The 12,374-nt window shown below is 34.1% G+C and overlaps 1 protein-coding gene across 2 annotated transcripts in view; it reads right to left on the bottom strand.

The window, feature by feature from the left end:
* LOC106548573 (glypican-5) overlaps positions 1-12,374 on the bottom strand; it is a 319,942-nt gene that overhangs the window by 79,567 nt on the left and 228,001 nt on the right. For both annotated transcript variants that reach the window (XM_087725521.1, XM_087725522.1), the window contains one exon: positions 6,183-6,330. In XM_087725521.1, the coding sequence (XP_087581647.1) occupies positions 6,183-6,330 (148 nt within the window). The remainder of the gene's footprint in view (positions 1-6,182; positions 6,331-12,374) is intronic.

The following is a 12,374-nucleotide window of genomic DNA, read 5'->3' as shown; positions in this document are numbered from 1 at the left end:
TTCTGCTGTTCACTTGTAGTACAGTTTTTAAGACCTGTGTGTAGTGGGTCCAATCAAACACAATGGGCAAGCTATAGATAGTATGTTAGATAGATAGTAGGTTAGAGGATCTTTGGCCAATATAAGCATGAGAAATTGAAACAGACTGAGAAGAAGAAACATTGGGCTAAACCAGTAGAGCTGGCTGGAGAATTCTGGGAGTTGAAGTCTACAAGTCTTAAAGTTGCCAAGTTTGGGAACCACTGGGCTAAACAATTCCATTCCTACAAAATTTTCCAGTATAGTTGCTTCTTATGTTCCAGGATTAGCACTAACATATTGTATTTTTCTTCGGGGTTTTGGCAGGAAAATCCAAAATATTCCTGTTTTAATTAGAGTTGAGTTAAAAGGAGTTGCTCTGGTAGAATTCCTCAGAACTGACCAGAATAGGGCACTGGGAGTTTCAATCTAGTCCGTAATATTCTACAGTAGTTGGATTTTATTACAAAATCAAAATGAAGACAATGAAATATCCACTCCTAATAATAGTCTGGTTAGACCTCTCCTTTCATTTACCATCGAATATCACTGCCATAAATATTTGTAGGAAAGGGAAAAACTCTGTAAGCTGGTCACTCTCTTATATTTGAATTTAGCATTCCAGACTAGTCTTTCAATAGACAAAGAGTGGCTCAAAGGAATTTGAAGACAATTGTGCTACTTATACAGACCATATTCTTTTAAAAATGAAAATCTAAAGTTACTAAATTTGAACGTGCTACTATAGAGAAAAGTTGAAATGTTTATACACTGAGATGCTCAAAATGTCAGCCCAGCAGGGAAGAGTTTGATTCATACTTCCTCTGAGATTTGGATGCTGCTAAGCCTGATCCTTTCCTAGCTCTTTGACCAAGTTTCCATTGTACTCCCCTTACCTTTTTATGTTGGTGACTTCAGTAACATCAACCTCCATGTTTCAGAATCTGGGGATAAAGCATGCATGACCTTTATGGTGAACATGGGCTGGTACCTATTGGAGCCCTAGATATTTTTGCTTTGGAACAATTGTTGAATGATATGAATTTGGCAGACATAATATTTAGCTCTATTTGATGAAGGCTGGGGTGATAATCTTGCCGTAGTATCAGAAACGCCTTCTAGCCTGTGGACTCAGATAAAATTGATAGGATGCTTCCTAATTTATCTCCTGCCACTTGTAAATTGGCTCCTGGATCTTCCTCATACAGTTTGTGTGTGGTCAGCTGAATCCTGCAAGTAGACAATGCCTTATTGTGAGAGGAAACAGTTTTCTGCTGCCTTGAAGAGGCTCCCATATCTTAAGAAAATCCCCCTGGATCCAACTGTGTGAGATAACCATTATTTTTATTTTTAGATAGGTTTCTTGAAGCTATGATGAGAAGACAGAAACATAGCATATTAGAAGAAAGGAATTATTTGGATCCTTTTTGGACAATTTTTGAAATGATTTTAAAAACAGCTTTATATTAAACAGTTTGTAGTAATTCATACATGTGATCTTGCAAGCATGACTTGGTTTTTAGAGCCATCTGGTAAAATTGAAACTTGTATCTAAAGGGTACAGTTTCCACCAGCAATCCCAGTAGTAGCTGGCTCTAGGACCATCTAGGAACACACAAAGGTTAGGGACCTGCTCTGTAAGGTCACTCCCATCCTTTCATGAATGCAATACCAGAGTTGACTGAGAACATACAAACAGACATTTCAAAAATTGTAGTTTGTACAAAAATGAAGTGATTCACATGCTAATTGGCATTAGTTAAATTCCAATGAACATACTATACTTACACTGCAAGTCATGAATTGGCTGCCTGTAATTGAAAAAGCTGATTTTTACTCCTAAAGCCCTATATAGCTTGGTGTCAAGATAACAGGGTTGGATGCTCCTGAAAATTGTTTCAGTCTAAATAAACACATAAGCATTCCTGTGCATAGATTATAAATTAGAAAATCAAAACTGCATGTGTTGTACTTGGTTCAATCATTGCACCATTGTTATCCCTTATAGAAAAAGCATATTTCTCTATATTCAGATGTCTGTCACATGCACTGAATGACAGTCTTTTTAGTATCCAACATATTCTCAGCATTCATTTGACATACTGTATCCCATATATGATGCTGTTGCCACAGCTGCTATGATTTATCCTATAACAGCTACAGGATGGGATGAAATTGAGATGCTAAATTATAGGTTTTCTGTGCAGAAGTAGTAGAAATGTCATATTAAGTTTTAATTTTCTTAGTAGTCCCTGGTTTTATTGCATGAAACCATGAATGCACGAGTGGGACCATACATATGAGTTCCACTAAATTATTTCCAGACTTGTTGGTTTGTCTTTGACATCACTAAGTGTGAAGATTTGGAGACAAATGTTGGAAGCATGCTTGGCTCATTAAAGTTCCTAATAATTTAGAAGGATTCTAAATGTGCTTGGTTGAAAATGTTTAACAACCCTTTAGGGGCCTGTTGTTCAATGTGAGGCAGTTCAGAATAGGGACAGCATCTGCAAAGACAATGAAGGAGGCCTTCAAGTGCAATTCAGTTCCTCCTACTTGAGTTCAGGCAATAATTCCTCAAAAGAGCTAGTGTGAAATCAATTAGCTAACAATGTGGCTGAAGATGAAACTATTAGTTTAGGATAATCTAAATCCTCTGTCTTGTTGCATGTAGCGTTTCCCCTCCCCTTAATTTGTGTGCCATTCAAACACTGACTCTGCCGAGACGCCTATGTTCTAATAAACTGTGAGGAAAGAATAAACCCACTGTGTTAATAATGGGACCAATTAAGAAATTAAGTCATCATTAGAAGAGTTCCACTGAGGAATCTGAGGGTAGTGTCTGGTGTGGGTAAGGGGTTAAACCACAAAGTATTAGGCTCTCCTTGAACAGAATAAACCATTGACAGGAGCACAACACTGAGACCATTTGTAAAGATTATAAAGAGTGCCAGTTGAAAATAACTAATCTTGTGATATACAGGAAATCCTCCCCAAACAAAAACAAATGAAAAAAACTGGAGTTTCAGAAAGATGAAATTATTTTCTAATAATTACGAAAGCAGAAAAAATATAATTAAAACAAAAATTAAGAATATGACAAGGAGGTTGAAAGCTGCCGAGATGTCAAACCAGTGATATCCATGGCAAGCTGCCAACAGATGCTATACTCATTGAATATTGATGAAATAATTGTTACAAAAACATCAGTTGTACAATTACATATTTAGAGACATAACATCTTGGTGCAACCCGAGAATATGGCACCTGGGACTGAAGACTGATTAAGATAGTAGTTTATTCCCTATATTGTTGATGAAAAGGAACATAGGAGTGTGAGCAGACGATCATAATAATGAGGGCTAAAAGGTTCCTGACATGGGAAAAAAGAGATTGATAATAATGAATGAACAGTGACAGAAATGTATTAATTTTTAATAGCTGTTGAGATGTGACATAAATGAGGCAGGATAATATCATGAACCTTGTTTTTAAAAGCCATCCATTTGCATATCAAAGGAAGATGTGTAATTTGTGTATGTCAATGGCAAATGTGTCCTCTGAACACATACCATTATGTAGCAAGAATTGCATAATCCTCATGGAAAAAAGAATTGAGTATCTTGGGAAACATCATGACTTGCTGGTTGAAATCTAAATAGGAATATTGGACGTTGCAACATTTTGCACAGTTGTTATTGCCAGAATAGAAAATCATGTTTTAAAGTGGTAGCTGTGTGGTTTATATTGATATGGTGTATGATATCATCAGAATTTCTCTGCCCTAGATTAACTGGGTCAGTCTTTCCCAACCAAGGTTTTGTCCCAGAGCCTAGAGACCATGGATGGTGGGAAAATAGCCTTTGGATCTATTGTGGCAAGACCAAATGACTATGGACTTTAATGCCAAGCAGATAACTTTACCATGGTTCCTGATTGATGACCAGATGGCAACCATGGTTATGATGACCTTTGCACAGTTTAGCTTGCATATTAATTGTGCCTAATTACTGAATGGAAGGTCTTGTTGACTCGCATCTAAGTTGCCTACCATTAATATTACTAGTTCAGAACACAGCAATGTAGACAGGTTTGGCATATCCTGTAATACAAATACCATATTACCAGTCTGCTAGCTGCAGTAACTTCCAGTGGGTTTCTGAGCTGTCCTAAGGTGCTGGCTATCACAAATAAACTCTTAAATGGCATAGAGACAGATAATATTCTTACTTTAAAAAAAGACAATGGTAGAATTTCAATTATGTAAAAACATAAAAAGAGCCCTGGACTAGATTGAGTATAGCATTTAGTGTCACACAATAACAAACCTGAGGCATTGAGAGAGGTCACAAATATGGAAGGGATGGTAACTTCAGTTTATTATTATTGTTGCCTTGTATTTAAAGTATGCTTCCTATAATCATATATTATTATCAAGACCCCTTGTCATTGATACCTGATTCTCCATGTTTTTATTCAGATCCTTTTAAAACATCTTCATTGAAAATTATTACCACAGTTTTTGCTACAGTTCAAAAAAAGAAACTACATCAAAGTACAGAAAAATTTCAGCACAAAAAATGTTTTGTTTTCATTCTTGAACAAAGATTCTGATGTATCTAAATGGCGAAATACATACATCTACAATATTAAATCTAACTGAAACAATTAAGATTTATTTCATTGTTCAATCTAAATGCCTTATACATAATGCCTAAAATAATTACTTCAAAAATCTTGTAGCATCACAGACAACATGGCTTATCCCCTACATAGAAATAATTATTATAATTCTGAAAAATCTTATTACTCTTTAAGGGAAAGTTATGCAATTAAATCTAAATGTGCAAAAGAAATGCACAAGTAACCTCAGTTATTTACATATATTATTTTATTAATAATTTTAAATAGTGAATATTTTAATGACAAAACACCATTATAATGCTATCATGAAGGAATTGCTACGTTTAATGAAAGTAGACTCTTCACTACAATTTATTTGGGCTATATTTTTATAGACATAATTTCTACAAAAAGAGTGTTCTCTCTCTCTCTATTCCACACCATTTCTTCCAAATCCATTACATTATCATAGGAAAAACATGGACGACTTTCAAACACTATTTTTGTGTTAGTAAGCCAATTTTAAAGTGCTTTCTTGTATATTATTGGATGACTAAAACAAAAACCAAACAAAAACACAGTATTTGCATTGAAAGTATAGCAATTAAAATTTCCACTGCAGCACCTGGCTGCAGTTTAATTTGGACTAATTTGAAATGCAAACAATTTACTTAAAGCATTTATTAAATTAAAAACAAATCCTGTTGAACAAAGAGAAATGAACATTGTGCAAGAGTTATTGCACTAAACTTTAACACTAAAATAATTGCTTTAATTAAATATTATTTAACTGCAACCTTACTTAAAATTAAGAACTTGCTGTCCTAGAATTCTAATCCTAAAAAGCAACATTTTTTAGTTCAAACTTACTTTAAATTATTCAAATTTTTTAAAAAAGAAAAAAGAGGGACCATATCTTTCAAAGAATACGAACAAACAAACAAACACACAAACTAGCAACCCAGAGACAATGGAAGAATGATCTTACAGTAAACTTTAAACATTTTAAATAGTGACAATAGCTTTGTGTACTCTACATACTTGTCTCACAACATTCAAATTTATAAAGTTAGTAGCAATGCTATTGAATCTTATATTTCAAAGTTCTTAAATCAAAGTGGTCTTATTAGTAGTTCTTATGTCTAAGATTAAATCATCAAAGTTATAAGAATACATTTTCTTAGCTTACGAAAGACACAAGTTGTCTTTGTTGTTGATGTTTCTCATCTTTAATATATCTGATCTCTTCTTGTGATCATGATTTAAAATTAACTAATGGCTAGTGTTAATAAATGAAATTTATAATGCATGCTTGACTAGCTTAAAAATCAAATTATAGTCTATGAATGGATGGGAGGTCACAGTTAACTAAATTTGAGAGCAAAACCCTCTGCTGAAGAGGATAAGTCTAGGTCTTGGAAGAAGTAAGGCTTATTCACATTGAGTTCAACCATGGTTTATGTTGATATATAGATAATTGCATAGACAACCCAGCTTTGGTGAACTTTATAAGTGCATATAAGCAAAATTAATAGCCCTACCTTTTGTGTAGCTTTTATCACCTGATCCTTGGCATCCATCTTCATCATCACAGTCTCCACTGGATTCTGTCTCTTTGCTCATTCCATTCCCACTGCTGCCTTCCCTGTCAATCCAACTTTCAGACTGTAAACTTGTGTGGGCTGCCAGCTACAATGCAAAATATTGGCAAAGGTATTCAGATTGCTAGGGGGAGAAATGTAAGCACTTTTAAAAAATCATTCCTCAGTTTTCCCACTGTAGAATTGGTAGTTTAATATAAATTCATTAAAGCAATATGAAGTACTAAATGCAAGATAGAGCATTACTGATGAGGTTTTTTTATTGAAACTCAAGGCATTTCATTAGGCACATGTCTGCACACATAGTCTTATTTTCTAATATCAGTCTTTTGAGCATGTTGGTTCTTTTACAGCTATTAGATTTTATTTTCAATACCACTGATTCCAGAACATCTCAATTGGCTATCAACTGCCATGTTTCCTATCTTTAGTTATTTACAGGTTTTTCATTCACATTGTACCTTATTACCTCCAGTAGCTGAGCTACTAGCTCTATACCTCTTAATAATACTTGCTGGGAAATACAAGTTAGAAATTGCTATTGTGTCAAGTTTTGAGGATAGTAGTCCCTTAACAAGAGTTACTAGACTTCTGGCAATGTATCCGCAATTGTATCCTCATGTCGTCTGTTAGCCGGCATGGCCTTAAAATCAAATATTGTCTGACTTTTTATCTAACAATCTTATTTCTTCCCGAACAGCTTTCTCCTGGTGTGATGCTTTTCCAATAAGAGCTAATCAAGTTAGTAAACTCTGTTCTGTGACTTTAATTAGTTGATTAGTGTTCTCCCACCAACTTGCACGGCTGCCCAAAATTGATGAAATCATTGTCAGTTACACATTTTTGTCTCCTAACAGCATAGTCCTACCATTGAGAAATCAGTATTTCTGATGCTGGAAAAAGAACTGCCATATACATATATGTACATTTTTCAGTTTTTTACTACAATTTAACACTGTAAAGTTAAATAGTTAATGTGTCCTCCTTTTCACCCTTTTCAAATTGTTCATGTCTATTCAGTTCTCTAGTAACCCTACTCTTAAATATCTAGTTGGTAATATGATAGAATTGCTTCTGGTTTATCAGTTGCTGCAATAAAAAGACTATTTTAGCATTTTTTCTCCATTGCCTTAAGAAAAGATTCTTGCTACTAACTTCTGCAGTCGAATTTCCTGTTTTTAACAATTCAACTAATATACCCCACCATCCATATAAGAATCTCTCTGAAGATTGGTACAGTAGTGGCCTCTAAAAGAAGTGAATAATGGATTTCTGTTTGTACAGCAGAGATAGTTGGCATGATTTGAGACAGGCAGAATCAGTTGTGTATATTTGCATTTTGCATCATTCAATGAATCATTACTGTCTTTTATGGAAGGTAACAAAAGCATTCATCATCAACAAATGTCCCTTTCTCTTGGAGAAAAATTGAATGGTTATTCATCTCTATTTTTAAAAAAAGTTCACCCAGTGTCACACTTTTCACGGATTATTTCATTTATGGGTGTCAGAAGCATGATTTGTGCTAATAAGACAATATCCGATAGTTAATTTTATTTTTAAACAAGTAGTTTGATGTTCTCATAGCTGCCATTCATTGTCTAAAAGCCTGATGTCATGCAGACATGACTGAAAAAAACTGCTTTTGATATCATTCTGTACAAGATGAAGACATGCTTAGTTGTCTCTCATATTTCTGATTGTCTCTCATCTTTTGACTGTAAGATCATGTAATCAGAATGAACTGCAAAAAATTATTTATCCCACCTCCAAATAAAGCAGAAAATCTCCTACTTATATGACTCCAGATCTAAATCTTTAATAATCGATCCCTGCATTTTTTATAGTAAAGGGAGTGTTTTCACAAATGTTGAATACTTTCTTCTAAATATTCTAAAATGCCTTAAGGGTTATTCTGCATTGTGAATTAACTTTGAGAATTTTCTTCTAACCCTAAAAAAAGGTAATTCCAACTGCATTGAATGACTTGCATTTTCATGTCATTTAATATATCAGTCAAGATTTATTTTACTCAGTGTTAGTCTTACTTTGAGCAAAAACTGTGCATTTTACTATCCTATGTTCAAAAACCTTATGCAATCTAGTGCCCATCAGTTGAGTATCAATTTCTAGAAGGCCATGCTAGTGTAATGTCTAAGAATTATGGAGTTAAAATCCAATAGGAAAAAAAACATTTGGACACTATTATACGTAGCAGCAGTTTGGTTAAGTTCTGATGATACTTGTTTTAACCACTAGTTCATGTTGTTATGGACTAGGATTCAATTTATTGAATTCCAAACATTGGTTGGGAAATATAAAAGCTACAGTCCCCACAAAACTAGAGGGCAGGAGGTCATAAAAATTGTAGTTAAGATTGGCAGGTCCTTTGGGTATTTCCTGGAGATACCTGACTAAATAGTTGATAGGTTTTTTTTTTAAGAACACAAGTTTAGTCCTGATGAATTTTGGAATTTATCTAACACAATCCTTACTTGACCTTCCTAACTTAAATTTTACAAACTATTTTATACATATACATTTTATATTACAAATCTTCAAAATAATAAATAATGGTTTCTAAGTTGGTAGGTACTTTTTATACTTCCTCTTACCCAAGGGATATGAAAATTACTACACATATTATGTATACCTAAGGTTTTTTTTATTTTAATCTTTAGGAAGCTTTAAAGCAATGAGAACAAATGATTTCAAGGATCCATTTGTAATGCAATGGCTGATGATAGCTTTTATCTGTGATGAGGCTGTCTTGTATCTAAACATCCACACTGCCAGCTTTTAGTCTTACACTCACAGGGTAGAAACAATCTGTTTGATCAAACCTAAAAGTGTGAAAAGAGAAGTACTGCACTCAAGCTCATCTCATTCAGTCCTTGAATGACACCTTTTTTAGGAAGGCATGATATGATTTGTTAAGTCAGTAAACAGTATCTCCCTCCAAATTGTCTGAAGGAAGTGAATGAAACATTTCTCATTGCTTCATACTCAAACAGCAATTACCCATCTTGTTTGCTGGAGGAAATGTTCATGACATGCTCTAGTGCGTGTTAATTCTATTCCAAATTGTTGGATAATTATCTGTTTCCACGTTTGACACAAGTAGGGATCAGCTTCATGATAATATGAAAAGTCTGACATTTCTTCATGAAGACCAGCGAACAATCTCATTATTTATAGCAGCAAGGTAATGTCAAATTAATAAAACCACATATATTGTGCTATTGGAACTTCAAAGAAAATTGATGCTTTGAACTCTCTGATGAGAGAGGGAAAAATAACATTTTAGGAATAGGAAAACAAGTGTTTAATATTGAGACAACTATAATAATGTCCAGAGGAGTCTAAAATGTATTCCTCTGATAATACAAGGAAATTGCTTCCACAATTTTTTTTTCTGACACTAAAGAACTTGTGTAGGAGGAAATAAATCGGAACATGAGTATTTATAACCAAAAGAAGCAAAACAATTTCCAAAAGTTCTCTGTGCATGGAGAAGGATATAGTTTGTATTCATTTAACTTCCCTGCACACAAATATTAAGCACTAAGAGGTACTTAGAATTGCACAATTTTTTAGCATTAGATTATGAAAGTAGATTATAAGTATGATCTTTTTCTCTCCATACAGTTAACCTAATATGTGACTGGAATACAGAAAAATGTTACACATCTCAATCCAGCATGGAGAGGAAATTATAAATATGCAGATAAACCTGCAACACAAGCACTTAACTCATTCTTTTCATTAACAATGAATACACGTATTAAAGCCTTTCCAAAATTAATATGAATTACTTTATCTAAGCATTACCAGATTACTTTCTCTGAGCATCAGAATCGTGATTGGTTAATTGGGGCTTCTATACTGTTTTCTATCCTAGAACCTCTCCTAGAGCTTTCTCTAAAAGCCAGGTTTTAATAGCTCTCCTAAAACCTAATAAGGGGCCTAGTCTTATCTAACAAACAAGTGGATCATCAGACAAATTAGCCCAGAGTATCACTGAGGCATAAATAACCAGGTTCAAATTGTCCTGTTTTGGATGTGAAGCCATAACTCTGTAGAGAAGATTATAATGCTTAGAAAGGTGGAAGGAGAAAAAAGAAGTTGGAATACCTGGAGGACCATGAACAGGAGATTATCCAATCTATCTAGTTGCTAGAAGACAACACCAACTTAATGACACATAAGCAATCAATCAATCAAAATCAAAATTACATGAAGTGTTAATACCATTTTATAAAGCCTTGGTAATACCACACTTAAAATATTGCATACAGTTTTGCTCACCATGATATAAATAATATGTTGAGACTCTAGAAAGACTGCAGACAAGAACTACAAAGATGATTAGGGGACTGGAGGCTAAAACATACAAAGAGTGTTTGCTAGAATCAAATATGTCTAGTTTAATGAAATGACATGATAGCAGTGTTCCAATATCTAAGGGATTGCCACAAAGAAGACCGGGTCAATCTATTGTCCAAGGAACCCTAAGGCAGGACAAGAATAGCAATAGCAATAGCAGTTAGACTTATATACCGCTTCATAGGGCTTTCAGCCATCTCTAAGCGGTTTACAGAGTCAGCATATTGCCCCCAACAACAATCTGGGTCCTCATTTTACCTACCTCTGAAGGATGGAAGGCTGAGTCAACCCTGAGCCGGTGAGATTTGAACAGCCGAACTGCAGAACTGCAGTCAGTTGAAGTAGCCTGCAGTGCTGCATTTAACCACTGCGCCACCTCGGCTCTTTAGAAGCAATGAATTGAAACTAATTAAGGAAAGAACCAACCTAGAACTAAGAGAAAATTTCCTGATTGTTAGAATAATTAATCAGTGGAATGACTTGCCTCCAGAAATTGTGGGTGCTTCAACATTGGAGATTTCTAAGAAGAGAGTGGACAATCATTTTTTTTGAAAATGTACAGAGTTTCCTGCTTGAGCAGGAACATCCCTTCCAACTCTGTTATTCTGTTAAATGTGAACATCTAATAGTTGATTAATATGCAGATGTATATCACTATAGTTACTGAGTACAGAAAAATACATTGTAAGCTTATTTTAAGCAGTTTCCTATAATCAGGTCAATGAATCAGTCACGTTTAAAGGATAATTTGGTAGACTGAATTGTATTTCTTTATACTTAAATCAGCATTATTTTTCAAAGAAAATAGCTTGGTTTTAACAGAAGTAAGTTATTGTTCCCATTTATTTAAATACTTACAAATATTTTGTTATGTAGTCATTCTTCAGATGGATATATACTATGTATAGAAAGTCATATTTTAAAAAAAACTAAGTAACATTTTTTGAAAAAAAATAATGGTTTCTGGTATTAGTGAATGTGTCAGTAATATTAATAACATATTAAGCTGCCTTGATTTAGCCTCAGGCATTTTCTCACAATTACTTATTAAATATCAAGAAAAATATGGCACAATAAAGTTATGATTTAAATAATAAAACAGAGCATTTTCCAGTTATTGTTACCCTTGTGGTACACTGAGGGTTCAGTGATCTGATTAGCAATCAGTTTACCCATGTGGCATTTCACATAGTGATTAGAGTCACACAGTTCCCTAAACCCTGGTTTGTATCACAACAGCTGGATTCACAAAAATACTAAACCTACAACATGCTTTTCCAAGTACAATGGCTGGTTTCTACATATAGTCAAAACCAAACAAACCACATTCTGCCATTGTATCACTTGTGAAAAAAGCTATTACATTTAATCAATACATCTATATCCTATTCAGTCTGAGCATATTTTTGCCTGCCATTGTAAATCCTAATCTTTTAAAATCTCATGTTTGCATCACAAATTTTGCTTAGGTAATAAAAGAAATTCTGGTTCACCCACACCTCTACCCAGTGTCCCAACTGTGGGGAAAAATGCATGTTTTATACATTCCTCTCTTGATTGTTTTTTTTTAATGAATAGTTGCTTTTATCTATCCCCACAATAAAGGAAACCAAGAGTAAAGCAGTGTGTGGCTAGTAGAAATAATTTGTTATTATTGCTGAGAAATAAATGTCATAGAAACCCCTACAGTTGTAGGTTTAACCCCAATTTTGATAGACCCTTATGATCCTCACTTGGTCAAGGACT

The sequence above is a fragment of the Thamnophis sirtalis genome, unplaced genomic scaffold, assembly GCF_051295495.1.
Source record: "Thamnophis sirtalis isolate CommonGarterSnake01/CBP01778 unplaced genomic scaffold, rThaSir2_p1.2 scaffold_11, whole genome shotgun sequence".
Classification (NCBI taxonomy): Eukaryota; Metazoa; Chordata; class Lepidosauria; order Squamata; family Natricidae; genus Thamnophis; species Thamnophis sirtalis.
This window is presented reverse-complemented; position numbering and strand designations above follow the sequence as displayed.